The sequence below is a fragment of the Engystomops pustulosus genome, chromosome 4 (assembly GCF_040894005.1).
Source record: "Engystomops pustulosus chromosome 4, aEngPut4.maternal, whole genome shotgun sequence".
Lineage (NCBI taxonomy): Eukaryota > Metazoa > Chordata > Amphibia > Anura > Leptodactylidae > Engystomops > Engystomops pustulosus.
The window spans coordinates 16,681,596-16,695,458 of NC_092414.1; the positions used below are offsets into that span (position 1 = coordinate 16,681,596).

A 13,863-nucleotide genomic window follows, 5' to 3' on the forward strand; every position below is an offset into this window, starting at 1 on the left:
AGCTGGTTCCTGACCACTGGTCCTTCAGGCCCCACCAGATATGAGCCTCCTCTCCCAGGACCCAGGATCCTGGACAACCCACATTAGGTCATTTACCTGAACAGGGTAGAAGATGGCCTGTAACATGGGCAGAACATCGGTGAAGAAGAAATCCCAGGTTTCTGCTAAAGAATCAAGAAGTTTTTGTCCTAAAATAGACAAAAGTATTCATGGTACCACAGTAACAGTACTACACCTTAAAGACAAATACACATTCATGTACATTGGCAACTGAACAATGAAACAATGATCAAGGAGTAATGATCGGGGAGTAATTCTAAACAACATGCAATCTCCACTTTAATACAGATGTGTCCATCCTTAAAGAGAACCTGTCACCAGGAATGTCATTTTTAACTGGTGAAATACCTTTATCAGTATTAATAAAAGGTACTTTCAGTACTTTATAAAAGTTTATTTCTCAGCAGTGTGTGGGGGTGGAGGGGCAGATGCTGTGTGTGTCTGTGTCTCAGTCTCCTCTTGTATTCTTCCACATCACCTCCTCCCTCTCCTGCCTGCTCAATGCACATGACAAGAAGCAGGGAAGGGTGTGGGAGCTGGATGAGTGTGGAGGAAAGGAGACTGATACAGGCACACAGGCTTCTGCATTCCACCCCGTACCCCTCTTGCACCACATGCTCCTGATACAGAGCCAGGTAATGTGAAATAAACTTTTATAAAGTACTGAAATTATCCAGAATGCTGATAAGGGCATATTTACAATCAGCATAGTATAGGATAGGAACCAGACATCAGCAAAAAAGGACATTCCTGGTGACAGGTTCACTTTTGATATGTCCCAAATTTGGTCAAGGAAATCCATTTCTATGGAACAACTGCTATTCAATAATACAACATAACAGAAAAACTAGAGGGTTAACTTCGAAATTTGGTCCTTGTAACAAGTGTGATCTCCATTCTTAGGGTCAAAGATTGCTTTAATAGTATTCTCAGATTGTTGTCGTAGTCAGGCGTCACCTTCTAAATATTTTTCAGCTAAGCCCTTTAGCTTGCTACCTTCACACAATTAAGTGACCCTTTATTGCCCCACATGCCTTTTAGCTTTGCCCCTAATGGACGTGATCGGGGTAAAATAAGAAATTGCCCCATGGGTGTATTTGCTTTGACAGGGCAGTAAAGACTTACCATATATACTCGAGTATAAGCCTAGTTTTTCAGCACAAAAAAAATGTGTTGAAAACCCAAACTCGGCTTATACTCGAGTAAAAAAAATATATATCAAAACTCACCTTTCCGGCTTCCCCCGCTGCTGGCTATATACTGGGGCAGGGGGCTGGCTATATACTGGGAGATATGGGCTGGCAGGCTATATACTGGGGGGCAGGTGCTGGCTATATACTGGGGCAGGGGGCTGGCTATATACTGGGGGATACGGGCTGGCAGGCTATATACTGGGGGGCAGGTGCTGGCTATATACTACGGGGCAGGGTCCGGCAGGCTATATACTGGGAGGCTGTGACCAATGCATTTCCCACCTTCAGCTTATACTCGAGTCAATAGGTTTTCCCAAGTTTTTGTGGTAAAATTAGGGGCCTCGGCTTATACTCGAGTATAAACATTATCTTTCTTTTAGAATTTTTAGTCTTTTACCTTCATAAAAACGTATCTTGTCTCGCAGGATCACCATCCCCTTCGTGAGAAGTTGGTTCTGAAGAGGGAACAATATGCGACACGTGAGAACAATAGAACAATGTATATAACGCTATACTCAACTTCTGCCGACCTACAGCATTAATAATGCAGGAAGCAAAAATGTTCCAGATGGAGAAAAAAATATCCTCAATGTGCCGAGGAAAACGGCTGTGAAGTGTTGTACAAAACTTTGGAAATTTGGGGTGGAAGATGTGACATCTTTTCAAGTGTCACATCTATTATTCACACTACGTACCTGAAGATATTCTGTGAAAAAGGAGCCAAGTTCGGTTTTCAACAGCTGCCTGTGAGAAAAAAAGGCGGAAAACATCAAAAATAGGCAGAAGATGTGAGGTATCACCATAGAGGAAGCCTTGCCCCCTTTTCAGAATTTTTATGAATTTGTCTCTGACCATTGGGACTGTCCCGGCAAATTTGGGACAGCTAGAAATTGGGGCCTTCAGATCTGACTCATCTGAAAGATCTCAGAAATTTGAATATGTTAGAAAATGTGTGATCAAGGAGTAGAAACTTTGATTCTACTGAAGGAACATGAATCAACAGGTAGGCTCAGATATGTAGAGCCTTCATTGTCTACCATTATTGATCTACCTCTTTCTATAATTTTTAGTGTCTTCCATTGTTGGTCTACCTCTTTCCATAATTTTTAGTGTCATCTATTGTTGGTCTACCTCTTTCCATAATTTTTAGTGTCTTCCATTGTTGGTCTACCTCTTTCCATAATTTTTAGTGTCTTCCATTGTTGGTCTACCTCTTTCCATAATTTTTAGTGTCTGCCATTGTTGGTCTACCTCTTTCCATAATTTTTAGTGTCTTCCATTGTTGGTCTACCTTTTTCTATAATTTTTAGTGTCTACCATTGTTGGTCTACCTCTTTCCATAATTTTTTGTGTCTTCCATTGTTGGTCTACCTCTTTCCATAATTTTTAGTGTCTTCCATTGTTGGTCTACCTCTTTCCATAATTTGCATTGTCTACCATTAATGATCTACCTCTCTCCATAATTTTCATTTTCCACCATTATCGGTCTACCTCTTTCCGTAATTTTCATTTTCTACCATTATTAGTCTACCTCTTTCCATAATTTTCATTGTCTACCATTATTGATCTACTTCTCTCCATAATTTTCATTGTCTACCATTATTGATCTACCTCTTTCCATAATTTTTAGTGTCTTCCATTGTTGGTCTACCTCTTTCCATAATTTTTAGTGTCTTCCATCGTTGGTCTACCTTTTTCTATAATTTTTAGTGTCTACCATTATTGGTCTACCTCTTTCCATAATTTTCATTGTCTACCATTATCGGTCTACCTCTTTCCATAATTTTCATTGTCTACCATTATTGATCTACCTCTCTCCATAATTTTCATTTTCCACCATTATTGGTCTACCTCTTTCCATAATTTTCATTGTCCACCATTATTGGTCTACCTCTTTCCGTAATTTTCATTTTCTACCATTATCGGTCTACCTCTTTCCATAATTTGCATTGTCTACCATTAATGATCTACCTCTCTCCATAATTTTCATTGTCCACCATTATTGGTCTACCTCTTTCCGTAATTTTCATTTTCTACCATTATCGGTCTACCTCTTTCCGTAATTTTCATTTTCTACCATTATCGGTCTACCTCTTTCCGTAATTTTCATTTTCTACCATTATCGGTCTACCTCTTTCCATAATTTTCATTGTCTACCATTATTGATCTACCTCTTTCCATAAATTTTCATTGGGTTAGTTGTGGACGTCACTACCAACTGAAGCTCGCGGGCAAAAGCAGTAGCACTAGAGTGCCCACTTTTCAGAATGGATAACTACATAAGCCCTGCTCCTTTAACGGCCTACAATATACCTAAATTCGTCTCTTAAAATTGGGAATGTCCCAGCAAATTTTTGGACAACCGGTAATTGGCCCTCAGGTTAGACCAATATACTCTTAAAGATTTCAGGACTTTCAGAATCTTTGAGGACTTTGATCCTACTGAAGAACGTGAATCGACGTGCATCCATGGCTGAACAGAGAAAAAATTTCAACGGACTCCCCTCGCTTCTGTTATAAAACTGCCTTCTCATACATTTCCATGATTGACCCATTGGATGGTCCAATGGTGAACCTGTCCATTTTGTATAGTCAACCTATCTCTGTCCATAAAGAGCTTAAACAATGTGCTGGACAGTAAGTGAATATGATATCTCAAAAGTTAAAACTCTAACTTGACGTTATCAGGAAGTCTAACCAAGGCCATGAACTAAAAATATACTATCGAAAACCACATCTGCACTTGAGGTTTTTTTGAGCTGAGATAGTGGGAATGCTCTACAATAAGTTCTCGTGATCTTTTCAGTTTTGACCTCAAAAACAATACTACACTTCAGCACCTCATGAGAATTTTAGATATGTTTTACCACGGTAAAGACAAAAGTACAAAAACAGAGCAAAAAGTTTCCATCAAGATCGGGAGGATGTTACTGGTGGACATCTATGACAGAAGGCACTTCTTGATTCCAAGCTTGATGAGGTCTACAGGGGACCTAAGTCTTTTAGTTGGCAAAATTGGCCAAACAGATGTATTTTGAACTATAGCACAAATGACCCATCATTTGGGAAACATATAGAAGGCCGAGCCCTAGATGACCCACCACTGAAATCAGAGCTTTTGGCCATCAGCGTGTATGACTACCTTTAGGTCATTATGATGTCTTCTCCTGTTGTCAGGAGCAGCAGGACTGTGAAAAAAAAGGATTTACATATATTCTGGGATTGTTGCTCACCATGTTGAGCTCTCTGAATTGAACTCCTTCACAGTCCCTACACATGTTCTATGTAACCGCTATTACTTCTCCTGGTTGAAATTCCAGGAGATACTCAACAGAAGAGAGGGACTTTGAAGCACGTAGAACCAAGAGCACAGCAGGGTGAGGACACAACCTATCCATTGGACACAGTCCTGCTGCTACTAACAAAATACACAAAGTTTGAATACCCAACATTAATTGAATATTCTTTTTCTTAATCATTTTTTTTTAAATGTTGGGACAACGATGGTCCAATAGTTGGACCTACTTCTGGTAAACCCACTAAATTCCCAGTTTAATGTCATTTGAAGGCATTTTAAGACCTAGTTCCTCTAGGCAGCCTTTACAAAGTGAGTCAGTAGGTGGCGACAAAGAGCAACAAAGAAAGCTCCTCCCACTCTGAGGAGGATACGTAATGTGTTCCTATCCTGAGCCATAATGGAAGTAAAATTCAAACTTGTAAAAAAAATTTTTTGGAAAAATGACTTGACCGCCTTTGTTAGGATTGGCTAATAAGTTACTGGGCTTCAGCTCTGCATTGGCTGCACTTGCCCTTTAAATATCCCCTTAAAGGTGCTACATATACAACATTATATCATTATTGCCTCTATATAGGAGGTGATTCGTTTGTTCTTAATGGATCTAACGATTATTTTTGTTAAATATGTGACCCTTCTGCAGAGCTTCCTGTTTACCGGGGATTTATCGGTCAGCACAGGGAACAAAGTGAACGCGTTCGTGACAATATTTATTCAATGGGTCTCTAAAGCTTTAAATGTTTATGTCGGCACATACCATTAACCCGCGGAACGGCCGTATAACCAATGGCCCTTGTGATGAGGATGATTATAGATTTATAGCCGATCCTGGCTGCTTAATAAAACTCGGAAGAAGAAGGAATGAACATTTGCTCCATTAAATTAAACAGTTTCAATTAAGGAATAATTACACTGGGGGGGAGAGGCAATTACGCAGATTCCGTGTCACCTCCGAGCTAACGAGGGTCAGCTAATTCTGCTAAAAGAAATGTACGGTAACAAAATATAATTTTTTTTTTACAAATATTTACAACCTGGCTAACAAACAAGTCTAATAAAAACAAAATTAGGTTCTCAGGTTCAACCACCATTTCGTGTCTAGAAGGTCTTCTTGTTGGGTTTCCTGGCCCATTTCGAGATCATGTTCTCAGATTGGGCCATCTCATTCATGGCACAAAAAAAAATGCTAAAGGATGTGGTCAAACACAAGATGGACCATAAAAGGAGAAGGTTCTCTAACTCTCCGAGACTGCGAGACCGAGACCACTGCCGAAGCTTGAAGGAACACCCACAATGTTCTTGGCTTCTACCTGGACTTTGGGTCAGTTGTCAATCAAGGATCCTAGAAGTACCATAGACACTGTGGGGATAGGAATGCAAAAACCACATATACACCCTACTGAATCTGTTATGTGGTCTACCCATAGGGTCACTCCTCAAGGAACCCCAAAGGAGTGTGCCATGATTACGTCTGGTCATCTAACCATAGATGGGTGCTACAAATGATCTGAGCCAGAAGTCCGAGAAGCTGTACCTTCTGGTCTCCACATACTGCCCACCAGATGTTCCTTGACCAATGACATTCAAGGGCAAGGTCAAAGAGAATGAGCTGATGATGGAGCTGCACAGAGAGGGAACCGAGTTGAGACTGGCATACGTGATGTCTCTAGAACAAGTAGAAGGCTCCACATGAGCCATCTTTAAGTTCTGACAAACATGAAGTTGTCCGGCAAAGCTTTAGGACTTGTAGGAAACAAAAAATCGATAGAAGGGACTGTATTTTCGACTAGTCAGGAGATGGGTATTCACAAATCTAGAGGTGGACATATGTCCTTTAGACTTGGATCCAAATGTTCCTTTAGCACTCACTTATGTCTTCCATCGTGATGGATGAAACAAGGATCAGGCCATTTGAAATCCATCATGGTTGGCCCTCTGGAAGGTAGGGACACTTCTATACCAGTCCTACTTTACTTTCAAGGTAGGACAAATTACATATAATGTGTGGTGAAAATATGCCCTGTTCTTCTGAAGAGCATTTGTATGTAATACGGTCATATACATTAATGGTCAACTGAGGGTTGCTTATGGTTGGCCATGTGTTCATCTGTAGTTACCTTAATGTTATCTGTATGAAGGTTCTACTACTGATAGTTTTGCATTACATTGCACCAGATCTACTCCTATAAAAACACACAGACTCATGCAGTAGAGTTATCCTTTAAAAAAAGTGATGCCCTTTGCCATGACTTCGTAAATGAATGGTTCAACGTCCCCTCCCAACCTACAGATAAATGGGAGAATATCCCAAACTAAGCTTAAATTTTATGCTTGCTACAGAATTGATATTCTCCTGGTTCAACCATTTAATGGAATGAATTTGCTGCCTCAAACATTTTCGGAAGAAGAAAAAGTCCATCTTTGAGGAAGGACATAGATCATGTCCACCTACGGTAGATGTTGGACTCGGATCAAGTCAATTTCCTATGCTTTTATCATTAGCCAATCCGAAGAGTTGCTTAAGAGATGTTATAAAAGGAACTTCTCGACTCTGCAAAAATGTAATTGGGTTATTGTAATTTCAGTAAAGGACCAGTTATAGATCACCTTAGAATGACTCCAATTCTTCAAGTCTAGAGCCCTCGCAACAATCCCCCCCTATTATGAAGAGGCTAAAATCTTAAAGGAACCATTAACTGACCAATAAATTTCCTGTTGCTCCAGTGTCCTACTGATGTTTATTCATGGTGTGGTCACATTGGAGTGGAGGGCAATTTGTTATTGTAGAGCACATGTCAGTACGTTGAGTAAAAGGTCCGTAAAGGTCATCCATGAATCCTAAGGAGATCCAAGGTTACACTATCTATACATTTTTATTTTCAATCAACCGAGAAATGTAACCTCCTAGTTCAGGAGGAAGGAAGAACTGGAGAGATCCTTCAGTATGCAGGGATCTAGTTGTCATGCCCTGAATTTTTGTGAGGTCTTTGCTTAAAGAGTAGTGGCCTATGGGAATTTTTTGTGGTGCTCACAAAAATGTTGTCCGAATTGTTGTCAAGTATGTTGTACACCCAGTAGTAAATTTCGGATTTGGTTATTGACTTTGATTTTGTATCGTCTCTAAATGTTCCTAAAGTTAATCAATAAGTCACTATTTTTGAGAAGGACCACCCATGATTCCTCAGAGTCTAGTAGGGCTTGGGGATTTCTGAGACTCGTCTCCTCAGTTTAGACCAAATGCTGTTCCAAGATTCCAGGTGAGACTTTCAACATCATCTTGTTGACTTGGTCAAAAGACTGACGACAGAAGTAAAGACTATCAACTGGTACGAAGATCTTTACATCTTTCGTTCTTCGTTATGTTCATGGTTCTCAGCCGCCAGATACTTTCATACCCAAAGATCTTTTCTGGTTTAGGCATCTTCTTAGCCAGTTGGGTTTTGACGTTCGCTGACCCACAAATGCAGGTAGAGGAACCATAGACCTTCTAATCACGGATGGTTGGCCTTTATAAAACTGGCCATAACCTTGGGTAGGACTGGAGGACTCTTCAGACTTTGCTCCTCTTTGTCTTTTTGTCAAAAGGACTTACAGCAAAGATAAAGATTATCATGTGGCGTGAAGATATTTGCCTCTATGGTCCTTACTTAGGTTCATGTTCCTCAGATACCAATTCTTACAAACTCAAGGATATTTCCACTTGATACATCTTCTTTGGTTTTTGGTTTTTGGCAGAGGAACCTTAGACCTTCTCAATACTCATTGCTGACCCTAGATAACCATCACTAAATACACCATGCCCGGAAATCCCCCTCGCCTCCCGACATAAGCTCTTCATTCAATTTCTTCCTGTATGTTCGGCAAAGTAAACAACATCTTGACTAAGATTCCTTGTGGGTGACATTTAACAAGGGCAGGAGATTTATGATTTCCCTCAATAGGCGTAACATCTCATTTTATCAGATGCTTGGTCTGAATATAGCACGGAGACCTTGTGGGAAATTAGCTCTGCCGATCTATTAGTAGATATGCAACCCGGGTAGGAATTGATTTATTTGTATGGGATAAAGGGAAGGAAAACATTTCACATGGTAATCTTTCTTTTTCATGGTTTGAATGTAAAGACAAAAGCTCAACTTTTTGTATATGAAGGTGGTTAAACGGGTGAAATAGGCAAACTATAAAAAGAACATTTAGGTTATGTTTTCATTGGAAATTTTCGAATTTTTTTTTACATATTCTTCTTCTTTTCAGGAATATAGCATTAAATGGAGCTAATCCATGTCCAAACATCAAGGTCAAGGCTTAAAAGTTCTTGATCAAACTTCTACGGAACATCTACGGGATTAATTGTCCACATAAAGGTCCCAAAGCTCTTTATTAAACTAAAACCCTTTTGTTTAGTGGTTATTGCTATCTTTATGCATAAATTAGAGTTCAACTTCATTCCTTGCCATACTGGAGATGACATCTTGGTCCCATTTACCAAAGAGTGCCTGAGAAGACCAGCAATGGGAACCCATTACTAAATCAGTGATGTTGCACTTCCAGCTCGGCCAGAAGCGTTGGGGGTCACAAGATCGGCTACGACCAATGAGTGGTACACGTGAAGTTAAATGTGGGGCCCACCAAAGCCACTTATTGACCTCACTAGGTACCATGACACTTCTGGCCTAGCCGCCACAAAGCTGAAACCAGGAGATGGAGCAGGTTGAACACAATGGGGGTCATTTACTAAGGGCCCGATTCGCGTTTTCCCGAAGTGTTACCGGAATATTTCTGATTTGCGCCTATTTTCCCTGTATTGCCCCAGTTTTGTGGCGCACGCAATCGGATTGTGGCGCATCGGCGCTGGCATGCACGCAACGGAAATCGGGGGCCATGGCCGAACGAAAACCCGACGGATTCGGAAAAACCGCCGCATTTAAAAAAAAAAATTGGTCGCACGGGCCATACTTACGTGCACCAGGAAGAGATCAGTGAACTCCGACGCAACTCGGCAGACCTCGGCGCAGCAGCGACACCTGGTGGACATCGGGTGCAGGACCTTCATGAATCGCCGGAAGACCCGAACGCTCGTCCGATAAGCCGCCGCTGGAACGTGAATGGACCGGGTAAGTAAATGTGTCCCAATTTATATTTCTTTCCCTTACGCCTGCCTTACCCCCATTTCTTATTATCTTCAGTCCCTGAATCATTAAAACAGCAGTAAACAAAAAAAAAAAACTAAAAAATGTTTGCCTTAAAAACTCTTCTTTAACAATATCAGAGAAAAACAGTTGAAATATATGAGCTCGTTCCACACCTTTTGACAGTTTCATTTCCTTACGTTGTCATCTTTATTTGCTGATGCAAGAGAGTGTAATGTTCTCTGTAAATCTTTGGGTAGCTATGCTGTGACTCACGGAGCAAACCGTGCTCTAACATTGTGACTATGGATCATAGAAAATTGCATGGCGGGTCATACGTGAAATGGACAAGTAGGTTGAAAAAAACCTCAAAAATTTAAGAATACTTGTTAAAATTTACTTCTGACCACCTGCCAAGAGTGAGAGTGAATCATTGAAGGATGGCATAGAGTGGATTAGAGCCTCTAGAAGAATGGCACAAGAGTGAGCTAGAACGTCGGGAAGACATAAGATTTGGTAACCGCTACTGGAAAAGTTGCATAGGAACGGAGAATGGTATCTAGAAGAGTGACATAAGAATTGGCAAGAGAGTCTAGAAGCATGACATAAGAGTGGGCTGGTGGGTCTATAAAAGTGACAAAGGAGAGGGTAAGATGGTCAAAAAGTCAAGAAGAACTTCTAAAAACGGTCATATGAGTAGACAGTAGACTCTGAAAGAATGGTGAAAGAGTGGATTAAAGCCTCCAGAAGAATGGCACAAGCGTGAGCTAGAACATCTAGAAGACTATCATAAGATTTCATAACAGCTCCAGGAGAAGACGATAGCATCTAGAAGAGTGACATGAGAGTGGGCTGGTGGGTCTATGAAAGTGACATAGGCATGGGCAAGAAGGTCTAGAAGTGTGCCATAAGAGTGGACTATACCCTATAGAACAGGGGTAGGGAACCTGTGGCTCGGGATGTGGCTCTTTTGTTGGCTGCATCTGGCTCTCAGACAGATCTTTAATAAATAGTGATGGCCGCTGTGTGTCTCTTAAACTGATCACTGGACACAGACAGCTATGTTACGACCTTTGTACGACCCAGGCGCCATCGCCACCAGCGATGAGGAGCTGGCTGCAGGGAGTAAGTGAATATTCTTTTTTTTTGCTGTGACTACCTATCTACTTAGGGGTATGTGATGTGGCTACCTATCTCCTGGGAAGCATGTGCTGTGGCTACCTATTTACAGAGAGTATGTGCTGTAGCTACCTATCTACTGGGAGACATGAGGTGGGTGTCAGGATTTGGTGTAGTGAACCCCCTGGACCACTGCAGATGATGATGTAAGCCGACACCTGGGACCGGAATCTAAGTGGCACCCAGTCTTCACCAGAGCCCGCCGCAAAGCAGGATGGTCTTGGTGCAGCGTGGTACCACCAGGTCGTTCCACAGGTTCGACTTATGCACGGTGGCAGCCAAGGTCGAGGTACAGGATCACTAGGCAGTGTCATGGTCAGGGACAGGTAGACGGTCAAGGTCAGTGAAGCAGCAGAATAAGGAACAGTCCAGGGTCACAATGGGAGGTCAACACTTGGGAAAGAAACACTGTGGAAAGCTTCCTCATAGGTATGAAGCACTAAGATCTGTCAGGGAATGCTGAGAGCCGCCGGTCTTCATAGGAACCCGAGACGTAAGCAGCGCCAAGCAGCAGCACACTGGCTCATAAAATCTGCAAGTGCCAGCACGGGAGCAGGAACGTGGAGAGGTGAGTGAGCTTGGAAAGGGGCGCCGCCACGGAGAGGGGCACTGGTGTGCCTGCGATCCAATAAGTAGATCGCAGGGGCACCCGTGACACTGGGACTACACATCTACTGGGGGGCATGTGCATATGGTACGGCTCTTACAGAATAACATTTTAAAATATGTGGCTTCATGGCTCTCTCGGCCAAAAAGGTTCCTGACCCCTGCTATAGAAGAAGGACATAAGAGTGGGCTAGAACTTCTAAATAGTCTCATATGAGTACAAAGTAGTCTCTGAATGAATGGAAAACAAGGGTCACTTGAATAGAATGCCAAAGAAGAGGGTTGTAGTCATTAAAAGGGTGGAAGATGTTTGGAAGGTAACCTCCAGACAAGTGGCATCAAAATAATCTACAGTCGCTAGAAGAGTTGCAAGGTGTCCATAAGGAGGGTGGAATACAGGTGGAATGGTAGAAGAGCAGCAGAAGACTTTACAGACTTCTAAAAAAGTTCTAATTTGGCACATAGCATAATAACCCTAAAATTGTTGGATGCGCTCCCCCAAAAAAAACTGAGATTCAGGACAGTGACAACCTAATAATACAAAAAATGTCAGCTATCTTTAAATTAAAATCGAAAAACCACAAGAAAATCAGACGCCATCTTGAATTTTTTTGACTTTTTTTCATGAATATTTGAAGGTGCAGTTCCATCCATATTTAATCTATGTAAACTCATCTAGAAGCACTGGTGGTGATTTAACTTTGCTATTAATACATTGGGGCAGATTTACTTACCTGGCCCTGTCGCAATCCCACGGTGCGTTGTCCGACATGGAATTGGGTCTGCCGCGATTCACTAGGCTTGTGCGCCCGAGTTCCTGCATCCGTCACTTCTGCGCCAAGCTCCGCCGGAGTTCACCTGCTTCTTCCTGGTGCATGTGAGTGCGTGTCTTGCGACACAATTCCGTTTTTAAATTCCACGGTTTGTCCGAATCCTTCAGGTTGTCCGACGGCCCCGTCCCCTGATTTCTGTTGAGTGCAAGCCGGCGCCGATGTGCCACAATCCGATCGGGTGCGCCAAAAACCCGGGGCAATTCAGCGCACAGTGGAAATATTCGGGAAACCCGACGGAATCGCAGTCCCACAGACCCTTAGTAAATGAGCTCCATTGAGTTTGCCAAAAATATATAGCTTCTAGATTGTGGTGGAACATTCTTCTTCCCATCAATTCCACCTTTTCCACAGGTTCTGTCCGGGAAAAAAATACTAAAAAAAAACTTTCCCCAAGGTTATATTCACACTGCCGTTGCCCGCCCGTACCGTACCGTAGCGGGCAAAGGCAGTGCACGGGGAGAGGAGGAGGAGGTGAGCGCAGCTCACCCCCGCCCCTCTCCATAGAGATGCATGGCGCACGGCGCCATATTACGCGAAAAGATAGGACAGGTCCTATCTTTTTCCCGGGTACGGAGCGGTACGGTGCCGCATGTGTGCTGCACCGTACTGCTCCCGTAGGGCGTCGTGCGCCCATTGCTGTCTATGGAGGACGTATATCGGCCGTATATACGTCGGCCGTACATACGTCCTCCATACGTTAGTGTGAATGTAGCCTAAGGTCAACTTACTTGCTGTCACCATTGGGCGGTTGATGGCCGATCTTGTGTGGATGAGGTCATTTCAATTTAGACTTCACTACCCCTACAGTCTCACCATTCTGAATATTGATAACCACAACTACTCACCGGACCCCTTCATTCAAATTGTAGAGTTCATGGTCCTGCAGCCCCTTCTTCTGGAAGACTGAAATCACTCCATTCTGGATGCTGAAATAAAGAAAAGAAACTTAGACCAGATGTCCACTCTTGAGGTCCCACATGTAGTCAACGCTGAAGGAGAAAGCCGGTGGATTGAAGATGAATCTACTGGAGATAAATGTTCTCTTTGAGGTGGAGCTGCGTAGAAAGCACGTAAAATGAGCCATGATTATCATTTTAGTCCAATCAGAAGGTTCCTCAGAGTCCTAAACATTAAAGATATTACAAAAATATGGATTTTTTTTTTTCAAGAATGTTTAAATTATGAAAGCCAAGAGACAAACCATGGCATTAATGCAAGAAGGTCATCAAGGACATCAGTGTAGTCCCCGACTTTTTGTTCTGCAACTTTTGATAAGTTACAACTCTTGGAGATTGTTGAGGGACCTATCACTGGTCTAGTTGGAGAAGATAGGTCAAAGATAACTAGAATATAGGGTTGCATTCCCTAGTTATGACCTACCTAGGGACCACTGGTTTTGTTACTACTATGATCTATTTATGTTGGCCTAGGTGGAGACTAGAGTCTATTTTGGTGGCCTAGTTTTAGATTAGTGAAGAACCAATGTTTGGATTGTATGGCCTACCTAGGGACCATTGGTTTCAGTGTACCATCATCTATTTTCTTTGGCCTGGGGGAGACTATGGCCT

At 42.2% G+C, this 13,863-nt stretch overlaps 1 protein-coding gene across 5 annotated transcripts in view; it reads right to left on the minus strand.

Annotated features, from left to right (window-relative positions):
• Positions 1-13,863, minus strand: part of ARHGAP8 (Rho GTPase activating protein 8) — a 104,675-nt gene that overhangs the window by 52,276 nt on the left and 38,536 nt on the right. For 4 of the 5 annotated variants that reach the window (XM_072145326.1, XM_072145327.1, XM_072145325.1 and 1 more), the window contains 4 exons: positions 13,141-13,221; positions 1,949-1,997; positions 1,651-1,708; positions 97-188 (listed from right to left, as the gene is read on the minus strand). In XM_072145326.1, coding sequence (XP_072001427.1) covers positions 97-188; positions 1,651-1,708; positions 1,949-1,997; positions 13,141-13,221 — 280 coding nt within the window. The remainder of the gene's footprint in view (positions 1-96; positions 189-1,650; positions 1,709-1,948; positions 1,998-13,140; positions 13,222-13,863) is intronic. The other variant, XM_072145329.1, reaches the window with a different exon arrangement.